The sequence below is a fragment of the Procambarus clarkii genome, chromosome 21 (genome assembly GCF_040958095.1).
Source record: "Procambarus clarkii isolate CNS0578487 chromosome 21, FALCON_Pclarkii_2.0, whole genome shotgun sequence".
NCBI lineage: Eukaryota > Metazoa > Arthropoda > Malacostraca > Decapoda > Cambaridae > Procambarus > Procambarus clarkii.
Genome location: NC_091170.1, coordinates 36,067,534 through 36,082,126, shown reverse-complemented (window position 1 = coordinate 36,082,126; position 14,593 = coordinate 36,067,534). Strand labels below are relative to the sequence as shown.

The 14,593-nt window shown below is 40.8% G+C and overlaps 1 protein-coding gene across 2 annotated transcripts in view; it reads left to right on the top strand.

Moving 5' to 3' along the window:
• LOC123760603 (tetraspanin-13) overlaps positions 1–14,593 on the top strand; it is a 78,568-nt gene that overhangs the window by 59,188 nt on the left and 4,787 nt on the right. The window contains exons 4-6 of one of the 2 annotated variants that reach the window (XM_045746307.2): positions 7,871–7,957; positions 13,485–13,553; positions 13,742–13,870. In XM_045746307.2, the coding sequence (XP_045602263.1) occupies positions 7,871–7,957; positions 13,485–13,553; positions 13,742–13,870 (285 nt within the window). The remainder of the gene's footprint in view (positions 1–7,870; positions 7,958–13,484; positions 13,554–13,741; positions 13,871–14,593) is intronic. The other variant, XM_045746308.2, reaches the window with a different exon arrangement.

Here is a 14,593-nt window from a genome sequence, read left to right as displayed (position 1 = left end):
GTGGGGATCAAAGAGCTAAAACAGCCTTATAAGCATAGTTAAGGGAGTACACATTCATTCACCCGCTCAAAGTAAATGCACGGTAATGAGGACGTTGAGAAAAAGAGGGACGGACAAGGAGTATGATCTGGGAATGGAAAAAAAAAACATTAAAGACTCGGAGAGAGACTGACATTAATAGTCGACATCACACCCAACCTCGAGTATACTCAGAACACAGAGTATCGCCAGCTGTACATGCAAAGCTGGTAAACGTATGGACTGTCTTAAAGAATCTGAATGAGTCATTCAGTTCATTGTTACCCCGCGTACGTTAGAACAATCCTTGGAGCTGAAGATCTGCCCCAACAAGCAGAGAGAGGATGAATTGTAGTTACTATTATGTATTAGCGATAAGACCTACCATTAATGTATGATGACTTACTGTAAATATGTAGCTCTTGTAATAGCACTTTCTCTGTAACTAGCTGACATTGTATCTATAAGGTGTGAAGGATTGAAGAAATTGTTTATGTAATAATCTAAGATGTCTGATAAAGACCTTTTGTGCCCTCTGTAATGCTTTTGCGCTACCGCTCACAGGATGAGTATGGGGTGTACAATAAACTAGCCGCCTTCGGCGGCAACAATCTAATCTACTGTAGTAGCTGGTATGAGCATTCCTCGCCACCCAGCTGCCGGGGGTGTGGTGATCCCGGTAGTACGCGTTATGAAGTCTTACTGAATGGGTCAAGCAACCCACATGACGTGATCTGTGCCGTGCAGGTATGCACACCTACCTGGCAATGACTAAAACACTCATCGACGTAACTGAGTGATTCTCACTTTTGTCGACACTTAAATTATAGAGACTGTTGATAGGCTATTTTGCAATGTGCATGGGTGTGGTGTTGCGGATTATAATATATTTGCAATTCATGGTATACCCTACCATTATATATGTTGCGAGTTACCTTTGTTTTCCAATTATATATACACAAATATATATCTACCTACGCATATAATACATGTGTACAGTATTCATTTTTTGTATGCGCTTTGTTTTATGAGATAACCTGTCAGCTTAGCTTAGTTGAAAAAGGTCAGATTTTCAAATATATATATTTTTATTTAACATTGTGAAATCTATGCGACTAAGTGATATTGACAGTTTATTTATGGCCTGAATCACAATTATCTAAATTAAGCTCAGCTTACGTTGAAGCAGTATTGGAGAATAGACTGTATTTTCTGAGAGCTTAATTTTGAAGGAAGCCTCATCGCTTTTTACAATTTCTGATGACACAGCAGCTTCCTCAATAGAGACAGACGAGCTTTTTCAAAATATCGAGAGTGAAAGTGTAAGTTAATCATTATTGAAGTGTTCACTAGTGAGAACCACCCGTGAAAGTCTGTGGTTGCTGGCATGGAAAATGACGGACTTGGTGATGGTGCTGGCTGCCGGCCATTACCCAATACATGATCGGCTGAGTTTGCCGTCACCGTTCGCCTCCACCCATATTACCTTACGTGTATGAATGTGAATTAAGTATTCCGTATTTCATACGTATATTATATACTTGAAATTAGATTCACAGAGAAAAGCTTTTTTTAAAATAATGTATTGTTAATTAAAAGTTAAAATACAATTTGTGATTAACTTTTCTATTAAGCGCAATTATGCGGTATCTGGTAATTCTCATTATCTGCTGATGTAGACCTGACCAAATGTAAACTGTGTCAACAATATTATTAGCACACCCTCCGTCACTATGTGATGGAGTACGAAAAGATACGAGAATTCAGAGACAATTCTATAACCAATGTTCCAACGATGTGTAAATATTTCATTCAAAATTATCTGCTCCAGAAATTTTAGCCAAATATCCCCAGTTTGCTAACTGTAGGTAGTAACTAAGTGATTGTAATCTATCCACCGCTGCCCCTGGATGGGGGCAGTGTGCAGGACAAACATATCAATTGTGACACTAGCTCTCCACATGTGTCAGCTGCTTAATTTAGATTAATTTAGAAACTGTACTTGTGATCGATCTCGAACTCATTGATGATGTGACGACTTACACTGAATTTTGTAACTAGCTCATCAAGATTATAACTTGCTTAGCTAAATGAATTGTGGGGTTCAGTCCCTGAGCCCATTATGTGCCTCTGTAACCTTTTCCACTACCGCCCACAGGATGGGTATGGGGTGCATAATAAATGAAATAAACTATAACTAAACTGGTACAATATGACTTGTATGTGTAAATGGTATGTACTAAATATATATACTGTAGCAATCACAAAAAATCCAGGTTTTGTTATTCTTACACTGAACGTAAAACTGAAACAAACTTAACTGTTTCTAGGCCTAAATAAACAATGCTATGCCAAATATATGCCATCTTAGGCTTTATTTAGAAGTTAGAACATAGATTTGCGAGGTCTGGGAAATATTAAATTAGGTAGTTGCCTTCTTTCTCGGGCCCAAGACGAGGTCAGTACTACAAACAAAAAAAATTACAACAGATCCTAAATCCATTATGTGCCTCTGTAACCATTTCCACGAACGCCCACAGACAGAATGTATGTATGGGGTACATAATACATGAACTAACATGTACATGTCCTTAACAGTTGCTACATAGTACTATATTTGTGTTCTTGAGGATATCTTCATAGTATATCCAAAATTTGTCAATGTAGGCTACTGAACATATGGCCCTGTATGACTAACCATCCTGCGAGTTGCGGACTTTTAGTACCACTACTACCTTATTCACTCTTGTGTTCATAATATCCTCATAATGCACCCAGAGTCTGCCAATACAGACTACTTATCACATGCCTCTGTATAACTAACCATCCTGCGTGATGGGGATTTTTTAGCATCACGTAGCTTGTTTTTGACACGCAGTACTCTCCGTCATATAGTCTAGCGTAGCTGCACGAATGCAGATGTACCTAAATGCGTTAATTAAAAAAATAATGGAGGATAATGTTAAGGACTGACCATCTCCCAGGATGTGACCACAACAGTTAACATGTAACTGGTAACTTGTAACTTTCTTATACCTGGTTTATTGCTTGGAGTTAATAAGGGTGGGAATAATGGCGGGCTAATTTTTGTGGGAATAGGGGCTAATAGGGGTATGTACAGGAATTGTGGCGTGAATAATAGGAGTTAATGGTGGTGATAGTAAAAGGCGTTAATAGTATAAAATAATAGTATAGTATAAATAAAATAAAAACGCTACGCGTACTAGTGGCTTTACAAGATTGTAAATACTATGCTATGTATTCTCACAAACCCAATGTACCGTCTTGTATATAAGTAAATAAATAAATAAATAGTGCTGAAGGATATAATTATGGCTTCATGGTGAAAATAATAATAATAATAATAGATTGAGTGAGAACATGTGATACGGCTACATGACGCCTTCATGCATGAGGCACGCAAGTGACATTAGCTAAGATAATTATGAAATGTTATACTCGCACAAAGTGTAAGGTGCCACCGTTGGCAGTGTGACTCCTGGTCTTGTCACGGGTGGAGTTCAATGAAATTATATGAATTTTTCGGAGTGTGGGTGTGTTGTGGGAGGTGAGCAAGCTAAAACGTCCCCAACTCCCCCCCTTTCTCTCCTTTCTCTCTTCCCCCCCCCCCCCTCTCTTTTTACACAGATGGATACAAGAGTATACTTATACTGACACCTGTTAGCAGGCATAGAGCTTTCTCTTTCCATAATTCACTGCATGCTTTTCCATGAACACGATCCGCATACCAAAATGGTTTACAACCAGGTCTCCAATTACTGGTAAGTGAACAGGGACGAACAGTGTAGGATTGGTGCCCAGTCAATCTTTCCTGGGTTGACACGGAGCGTGCGTGCGTGTGTGTTCACCTAGTTGTGCTTGCGGGGGCTGAGCTCTGCTCTTTTGGCCCGCCTCTCAACTGTTTCTACTATTACTGCCCCCCCCCCTCCACACACAGCCCGTGACAGCTGACCAACGCCCAGGTACCTATTTACTGCTAGGTAACAGGAGCATAGGGTGAAAGAAACTCTGCCCTTCGTTTCTCGCCGGCGCCCGGGATCAAACCCAGGACCACAGGATCACGTGTCCACCGGCTCCCCAAGCGTGTGTGTGTATTCACCTAGATGTGCTTGCGGGGGTTGAGCTCTGCTCTTTCGGCCCGCCTCTCAACTGTCAATTAATCAACTGTTATTAACTATTTTTTTTTTTACACACACACACACACACACCCTAGGAAGCAGCCCGTAGAAGCTGTTTAACTCCCAGGTACATATTTACTCCTAGATAACAGGGGCATCAAGGTGAAGGAAACTGCCCATTTGTTTTTCTGCCGGCTGCCGGGATCGAACCCCGGTCACTAGGTCCACGAGTCTAGAGCGCTGTCCACTCAGCCCCAACTCTGTGTGTGTCTGCCTGTCTTCTTTGCTAGACCATTTACTGACCATCTCTAGGATGTAGCCTAAAAGAGATACCTATTTACTGTTAGATGATCAAAGGTTTCAAATGAAAGGAACATTTGCCCAAACGCTTCCATGATTAGTTGCCGATGTCTGTGGCAGGTGACGACTACAGGTAGCCATGCTTATAATGATGAGCACTGACTCAACATGTGAACTCTATGAAAAAGGACTCTTATTCTTCAACGCTGTGTTTGATTAAATTGTCAAAGAATTACTGTACTGATTTTTTGTCCTGCTGGTATGAGGTTCATGAAGCAGACTACTGCATCCATTCTTGTGTTCTTTAAGATTATCCCAATCTGTCCAAGGTTTGCTAGTGCTAAAGAAATTGTGTTATTAGACATAATTTTTTTTTGGCCTGGTAATGTGTATCCAGGAATGGCAGACATGAGTTGAGCCGACGACTCAAACAGAAAACGGAACAGTACGTCAGTTTTGCGAGTCGATTGCATTTCAAATTACGTCCAAATTTGGCCATAGTGCGCATACCAGCCAAAAGTGACGTTATTTTTAAGAGGACGGGTTGCTCTAATTACCCAAAGCCACCCCAAAGCTTCCTGGCATTACACTAGCAATGAATAAATATTATATATTTACTCATTATATCAAATCAAATCAAATGTTTATTCTTGTAAAAGTACATACATAGAGGATTAGTTACAAACATAATGTTGGATTTATAGATAGAGCTAGTACATACAATACCTAAAGCCACTAGTATGCATAGCGTTTCGGGCAAGGTGAGGTGGGGAAAAAACACTTAGACTAAAACTTAATAGTAATTGAGCTTAAAGTATAAATTGTGTTGAAAGAAAAAAAAAAGATAGAAAAAGGGAGAACATGGTAGAAAATACAATATACAAGTTGGTCAACAAACAGCATTGTTTAAAAATAGTAAGACATGGGTTGACATTTAGATACATTTAGTGGGATATAATGTAATCTAAATGGGATATTTAGTGGGATCTAAATAGTGTTGGTGCTGAATGTAGAAAATGGAAAAACATAGTTTTACTCTGAAAAAGTATCATTTCATAGCGAAATTAGACGAAAATAAGCTGATGGTGACGTCCAAGCAAGTCGACAGTCCAAGCGACAATATTGTGGAGTAGGGCAAGATTTACCCTTCCTGAACCCATGTTGGCAATTTGTCACGAAGTCAATTCTCCCCAAATGTGTTACTACGATTTTTTCTGATGATCTTCTCCATCGCCTTGCATGGTGTACAAATTAAGGACACTAGCCTGTAATTCAGTGCCTCTTATCTGTCACCATTTTTGTATATTGGGACTACATTAGTCGTCTTCCATATTTCTGGTTGGTCTTCCATCTCCAGTGACCTTGCTTGCCACACTATGGAGAGTGACAAGCAAAGTACCTCTGCACACTCTTTCAATGCCCATGGTGAGATTATATCTGGACCAACAGCCTTTCTCACATGGAGGGAGAGAGAGAGAGAGAGAGGGGGGGAGGGGTAGGGAGAGGGGGGAAGGAGAGGGAGGGGGGAGGGAGAAGGGGGAGAGAGAGAGAGAGGGGGAGGGAGAAGGGGGAGAGAGAGAGAGAGAGGGGGAGGGAGAAGGGGGAGAGAGAGGGGGGGAGGGAGAGAGAGAGAGAGGAGTGGGGAGGGAGAGAGAGAGAGAGGGGAGTGGGGAGGGAGAGAGAGAGAGAGAGAGGGGAGTGGGGAGGGAGGGAGAGAGAGAGAGGGGAGTGGGGAGGGAGGGAGAGAGAGAGAGGGGAGTGGGGAGGGAGAGAGAGAGAGGGGAGTGGGGAGGGAGAGAGAGAGTGGGGGGAAGGGAGAGAGAGAGAGAGAGAGAGAGAGAGAGAGAGAGAGAGAGAGAGAGAGAGAGAGAGAGAGAGAGAGAGAGAGAGAGAGAGAGAGAGAGAGAGAGAGAGAGAGGGGGGAGGGGGAGAGAGAGAGAGAGAGAGAGAGGGGGGGGAGGGGGAGAGAGAGAGAGAGAGAGGGGGGGGGGAGGGGGAGAGAGAGGGGGCGAGTGTACTCACCTAGTTGTGCTGGCGTTGGTTGAGCTTTAGCTCTTTGGTCCCACCTCTCAACCGTCAATAAACAGGTGTACAGGTTCCTGAGTCTATTGGGCTCTATATATACACACACACACACACACACACTGCGCGTGTGTGTGTGTGTAATTACCTAAGTGTAGTTACAGGATGAGAGCTACGCTCGTGGTGTCCCGTCTTGCCAGCACTGTCATATAACGCTTTGAATGACGGTCTTAGCCTCCACCACCTTCTCACCTAACTTTTTCCAACCGTCTACCACTCTGTTTGCGAAAGTGAATTTCCTTATATTTCTTCGGCATCTGCGTTTAGCTAGTTTAAATCTATGACCTCTTGTTCTTAAAGTTCCAGGTCTCGGGAAATCTTCCCTATCGATTTTATCAATTCCTGTTACTATTTTGTATGTAGTGATCATATCACCTCTTTTTCTTCTGTCTTCTAGTTTTGGCATATTTAATGCCTCTAACCTCTCCTCGTCGCTTTTGCCCTTCAGTTCTGGGAGCCACTTAATAGCATGTCTTTGCACCTTTTCCAGTTTGTTGATGTGCTTCTTAAGATAAAGGCACCACACAACTGCTGCATATTCTAGCTTTGGCCTAACAAAAGTCGTGAACAATTTCTTTAGTATATCGCCATCTATGTATTTAAAAGCAATTCTGAAGATGGAAAGCGTGGCATAGGCTCCTCGCACAATATTCTTTATGTGGTCCTCAGGTGATAGTTTTCAATCTAGAATCACCCCTAGAACTCTTTCTTTATCAGAATTCTTTAAAGATTTCTCACATAATATATAGGTTGTGTGGGGGTCTATGTTTTCCTATGCCACGTGTGTTTGTGTGTAAAGAACAGATCCCTGGATCTTACTACGTTAGATATGTGCTGGGTAAGAGGGGGCATAATTGTGACATTTAAGATCCTAGGGTCATTAACGATGTAGATAAAGGTGAAATGTTTGACGATGAAATGATAGACAAAAGGAGAGAAATCATGGATGGAAGCTAGATACAAAAACATTGAGCAACTGCAGGATTAAGTAATGAATAAATCAAACGAATTACTTTAGGTACTCAGTAATTGAGGTTTATACTATATATAGGTTTAAATTAGTTTTGATAAATCTTGAGGGATGGGTACCATATTGCATTACTCCAACAGCTGAAAAGGCAGGGCCCAGAGCTGACACTGTCCTGCATCCACAATTAAGTAAGTACACGCACATACATTATATTGGCGGATGGTCTGTACAGCTTGGTACTGCAATTTTGCGTTTCTAGAATGCTAGAGGGACATTTGTCTAAGGCACGCTTTAATTGTAATTATACTTTGGCAATGATTACCCTGAAATAGACACGCTGATGTTGACACAATTAATGCAGCGTTTGTTTCAGTACTTGGCATTGCTCATCTTGGCAGTATCGGCAGAAATTGGTGGAATCGTCGCTCTCAACCTCCTACAGCTCAGGGTGAGTAGTAATGGTGGGTAGACTGGGGTGGTCGTGAGTGGTATCTGAAGAGGCCTCGTTAACACAGAGTATGTCTGAATGACCAGTTCATAGTTTATACCAATATTACCAATATTACAAGATAACCCCCCCCCCCAAAATGCTATTTGTTCATACTAAATATAAGATTCAGCCAATATTGGTTTTCTGTGACCAAAGTATCGAAAGGGTGAAAAGTTTCAATAACCAGTAGGAAATTTGTCGATTCTGCACAAAAATAAATGTTTGAGTAAATCCAACTTCTTAGGTGCATTAAAATTTGCATATAGTTCAGGGGTTAAAATTTTAGTTTCCTAGGAGAAAGTTCACACATACATTAATTGCCCCTGGGAAAACACTAGAAAATCCCACAATGTAGCACTGAGAACAGGGGATGCTGTTTCACCCACAGGGGTTATAAACCCATGCAACCGCCTACCATCTGAAGCCGTAAATGCCAAAACTCAGTTTTGTTCAGTTTTGAAATACAGCTGGAAAAGACCATAAAGGCTAATGGGGGGGGGGGACCTTTATCAAGCTGCCGGCTTCCTGTTCTTGTCGAAGCCTCTAGTGTTAGTGGCCCTTAGGTAAATCCCACACCAGCTGTGATCATGAGAAAGAATTAGAAATGGGTGTTGTAGTGTTCCAGGAAAAGTTACTTGAAAATAGTGAGGAGGAAGACTTGATAGACTTGATAATAGTCCAGGACGGACCGAAACGTCATCGTCTCTCCATCTTCTGGTGTGTGGCTTGGTCACCATATCTTCAGTCACGTTATTGTGACTCATCGTCTGCAGTAAGGAGGAACGAAGAATTTGACTTTTCATGTCAAGGATTTGCAAAAGTGGACCATTCAATGCAAATTGTAGCATAATGAATGGTTATATCAGACATCCAAGCCACAGGTCTTGAGGTAAAGGAATTGACGACGTTACGACTGTCCTGAACCATTATCAAGTTACGTAATGGAAAGAGTGGTAGAGGAAATTCAATTTATATGGTAAGAGTATGAGATAATAGGGGAGAAGGTTGAATAATAATAGTAAGTTAAGAAGTATAGGAAAGGGATGAAGTATGGGAAGATCAGGTAGAAATGTAGGGATAAGGTAGAAATATAAGAATAGGGAAACAAAATTTTGAAGTAAAAGAATAAGGTTGAAGTATAGAATAAATAAAAACTGCAGAAAGCCATATGGCAAAGAGAATGAGTTGACAAAATGAGATAGCAACACAAGAGAATAAAAGAAGAGAGCCTAGTGGGGCTATACCTCCCCCCCCCTCTCATGTTAGGGACTATAAGCATCCTATAGACTATTTTCTTTTAAATAATCTTTTGTGCCTCTACTCTTTACAAACGCCGGCTTGACTAATTGGCTCTCACGCACATGCCCAACATGAACCTTAGTCTTTTTTATACTGTTGACTCGTGCCTTTCTCGGTACGTACTCTCATGCTCCAATGAACGTGATCTGACTTAGCTTTTGCTCCTCTAGGCTCTTTCCTTTCGGACTCATATGATGCTATCTCTTGGTTAGTGTCACTACACAGCTGGTGACCCAAGTTATGATACTATTTATTACAGAGTAATCACACTATCATGATGCATCAATGATAAAATTTATAGGAGCCGCCATGAGGGTTCGAACTTATGTGCTGGGTGTTCCCAGGCACACCCTTGAAAGGGCGTGTGCTTGGAACACCGAGCGCATAGGTTCGAACCCTTATCACAGTTTCTGCGGATTTACTCATACTAGTTATTGTTATTTCAAATGTGTTTTACATCTGAGTGAGGTTAGCACCACTACAGAAAATGTATAAATCAACATATAGCACGTGTTTCTGTGGTACTCCGTAACATGTTAATTAAGAAGGAACAAGACTCAATATACGTTTTAATTAACTTCAAAGGAAATTTGTAACAAATTAAGCCAAAGTACATAAGGCATCAAAATGTAATTGTGCTACAGCATGTGAAGGTGTAGCAACTACTTCAGAAATTTTGTAGCAGCTACCTCCACATTCCCGGGAACTACAGGTGCTACATACTATGTCCGCACATTTCCCAGAATCAAGCCGTTCCCAACAACCAAGCAACGAGTAGCAATGGTCTTCTTTTAGCAATACTTTTAATAATAAAAGTACTTGAGAGAGTGATCAGGAGTCAGGTCACCAGTTTCATGGAGACCAATGACCTTCACAACCCAGGCCAACATGGATTTAGAGCGGGAAGATCGTGCCTCTCACAGCTACTTGAGCACTACAAGTCACTGAGGCATTAGGAGAAAAACAGAATGCATAATGTGGTATAAACGGATTTCACAAAGGCATTCAATAAATGTGTTCATGGAGTGATAGCACACAAAATGAGGTCATTGGGAATAACCGGAAAAGTAGGACACTGGATACGTGGTTTTCTGTCGAACAGAACAGAGTAACAGTCAACCATATAAAATAGTCCAAGTGCAGTTAAGTTCTGTATCTCGGGGTACAGTCCCTCCCAGTGAGTATAAGAAATATTGTCGGAACAACCGTGGACATCTTCAAGAGAACTAGATCATTTTCTCAAAGGAGTGCCGGACCAACCGGGCTGTGGTGGATATGTGGGGACCAAGCTCTCTCAAGTCAGGCCAGGCTTGGGAAGTAGAACTCCCAGAACCCCATCAAGCAGGTATCAAGAAGGTCCTGATCAAGTTAGGTGCACAGGGAATATAAAACCGCCAGACCACAACATCGGAGTAACAAGGTTATCGCAAATAACCGAGCTCGATTACAGGCTCACTATATACAGACACCTCGACTTACGATTGCCCCTACTTACGATATTTAAGATTTACGATGTAAATTTGGTCGGAAAATGAGCATCGACTTATGATTGTCAACTATCGTTAGTTGTCAACTAACGATATTTGTTGATACACGTTTGGGTCAACCGAGCATGTGGTTCCTGGAGGGCCAGGAATCATGTGATCAGATCCAGGAACCAGATAGGCCATGCCTGGTGGCATGGGCCGATCTGCCTCAGTTTACCAGAGCTGACTGCTTAATGATGATCCCACTTGTAAGAAATTCATTATTTTGATAGTTTTTTGTTTTTTGAACATAGAAGTAATTATTATGTAACATGCCATGGGTCCCAAGAAAGTCTGTGGTAAAGTTCAACATATGAAAACACATGTGAGGATCTTGTTATCTCTTGAGGGTATCTTGAGATGATTTCGGGGCTTTTTAGTGTCCCCGCGGCCCGGTCCTCGACCAGGCCTCCACCCCCAGGAAGCAGCCCGTGACAGCTGACTAACACCCAGGTACCTATTTTGCTGCTAGGTAACAGGGGCATAGGGTGAAAGAAACTCTGCCCATTGTTTCTCGCCGGCGCCTGGGATCGAACCCAGGACCACAGGATCACAAGGCCAGCGTGCTGTCCACTCAGCTGACCGGCTCCCGGTCGGCCGAGCAAAAGGATGACCATAGAGAAAAAACAAGATCATTCGTAAACATGATGGTGTGCAGGTTGTTGAACTAGCTAGGCAGTATAACAAATCTGTCAACAATATCCACCATATTTGCTAAGAAAAAGGACATTATGAGTGCTAAAGTGGCAAAAGGCATAACAATAATCACGAAGCATAGAACAGAAACACTTGAGGATGTTGAATAATTATTATTAATTTGGATACACAGCAAAGAGTTAGCAGGTGATAGCATTTCAGAGGCCATTATTTGTAAAAAAAACAAGGAAATTGCATGAAGATCTTAAAAAGAACACCCCTGGAACGAGTGATGCAGATGCGAAAGTGTTTAAGGCAAACACGGAATAGATGGTGTGAGAAATTTAGAAAAAGAAGTAGCATTCATAGTGCTGTGAGTGTTGTGTGTTGTGAGCTTGTGGAAGAACACAGCGAAGAACTGACCACCGAAGAACTTCACAAGCAGCAGCAACAAGAGACAGCTGAGGAAATTTCTTCAGGGGAGGAGGGGGCAGTACAGAATGTCTCTGCCTCATTAATTAAGAAAATGTGAGCAGCATGGGAAGAACTGCAAACTTTTGCTGAAACAACTCTCCCAAATCAGGGTGCAGTAGGCTGTTGCCTTAACCTTTTTAATGACACTGTGATGCCTCACCACAAGCAAAAATTAACATGTATAGAAAAATAAAAATCATGGAAAGGTTTTTAGTGAGACAAACAAGCAGTGAATCACAACCAGGTCCTAGTGGTATGCAGGCAAAACGTAGGAGTGTACCCCAAAGAAGTTATCACTGGCTGATGTTATAATGGAAAGGGACTCCCAAACAGAAACACATCTCCTCCCCCCCCACCCTCCTCACCATCTTCCATACGCCAACATGAGTCCTCAATAAAGCTAAAATAAACATGTGTACTGTATTGTAGCTAGTACAAAGAGTGGAATTCGGTGTAAAATGTATTTTTTAAGTTAATATTATTGGGGGTGTGGAACGGATTAATTCAATTCCATTATTTCTTATGGGAAAATATATTTTGACTTATGATATTTCGACTTACAATCCATCTCTGGGAACAAATTAAAATCGTAAGTTGAGGCCCCACAGTATAGCCCGTGCTACATGGACATTTCGCTCTGAGTAGCTAAATTATTATCATTATCATCATCGGAACACAACAAATAGCCAGCAGCACCATCTCTTATCAGCTTTGGTTCCTGTCAATTCACCAAACAGACTTGTCTACAGCCACCAGCTGTCACCATCTGTGCAATCTGTGATAACAGTACTTGAGTAAATTTATCAAGTAAATAAGTTTGACTTAAATGAATTATAATAACCAAATTAACAGTAGTAACTGAACATAACTTATAAAGTGAGTATGTAAAGCATAAGTGACAATGACTAGTAGTAAATAGGAGTAATTGACCATAATGCATTATACATTACAGACTAAAGCTCAATTATGGATTAAATTAAAGTGCAACTGTGTGTGCATGATGTGAATATGGGAGGGGGAGGCGGGGTCCCGAGGGCAAGACCCTCCCCCCCCCACTGTCAGCACAGTGGGAGAAAATACCCCTCCCCCCCCTGCCACAAGATGTCTTGAGTCTCCTAATCTGAAGTACAAATGTATGTATGTGCTATGGGAGATTTCTAATCTCTCTAACACATGCTTACAAATGGCTAACATAAAACAGTATAGATCGTGGGAAATGATGGAGTATTTCATGAAGTTTAGACTTGGGCTTTCATATAATGACAGCAGACTGTAGTTCAGATAACAATAAATATCTTAAATGATGGCCACAGGAATGAAAAAGGACAGATTCAGTGGCAAGTGTTCCAGTGAAAATAGGTTGTGGCAAATAAGAGCAGTTCTTCCAAACACAACAGTGACGATGAAACGTAAAGATTGCCAGTTGTTGCATTTACTGTTGGTAATTCTGTTAGTATATGTAATACTTAAATGCACGAGTTCTTACATATACGTTTTTGAACCGATGCTTAATTTAATGTACGTATTAGAATTGCTAAGCTTTATTACAGCTGGACGACATCCTGATCAATGGGTGGGCCGAGGTTAACCAGGGAACTCGCAATATTGTCCAGAATAATGTGAGTATGGAATATCGTTTTAATATTTCACCCAACAAATACATCAATATATTGTTGATAGTTTAAATGCAGTGTTAAAAAAAAATTGTGTAAATATTCTCTCCAGACATGCATCATTTTAGTCGATGAATTTTAATTTAAAATTATGAGAAAACAACATGATAGCATTTAACATTTTGGTGTTTCAGTTCAACTGTTGTGGATTTTACGGTCCGAAGGAGTTCGCCTACACCAACTACCCAATAAGCAACTCTTGTTACAACACCATTCAGGAGGTCAATAAGGAAACCTTCACAAATGCTCAACAACTCAAGCAGGTGACTAATCACTCGTGTAGTAATTTTGATTCATAGTAATTTGTTAGGTGTTTTAACTTCTTGTATAATAAATCGGCATCATGCATTTAGAAAAAACTGTTTTGACGAATCTTTTAACTGAATTTAATTAGTTCTGGGTATACCAGTCACTTGCACAAATGTTTGTACTTGCCTTGAGTACACCATTTATCACTACAGTATTATAATAGAGACACTACACATTTTACAAATATTAACGGACAGAACATGATTATAATCTATTTCTATAACTGAGAAAGGCTGTTGATACTGTAAACCATAACTACCTTTTGTTTAAACTTCACCACTATGGTATTCGAGCCCTTGCTCTGGACTATATTCCTTCCTATCTCGGTGACAGACACCAATATATAGCCATCAATAGCATAACCTCCCCCACTCTACCATTGACAGGGCAGCATTTCCTCTCATATTTCGTGTGTGTATAATATAATATAAATATAAATTGTTGAATATGACCGAAAAGGTAAGATTAATAATTCTAACACGAATTTTCTCAATATTTCTTATGTTTTTTTTTCACTATTGGTGATAATGGAAATACCAATTCTCCAAAATTCCTTTTTATTTATGGTCCGACGCCTGAACGCTTTTCGTAATGGCTTATTACATTTTCAAAGACTTAATTTGCACACAAATTCATTGTACTTATACTCTATTGGGTGAGGTGATATGGTACAAAAG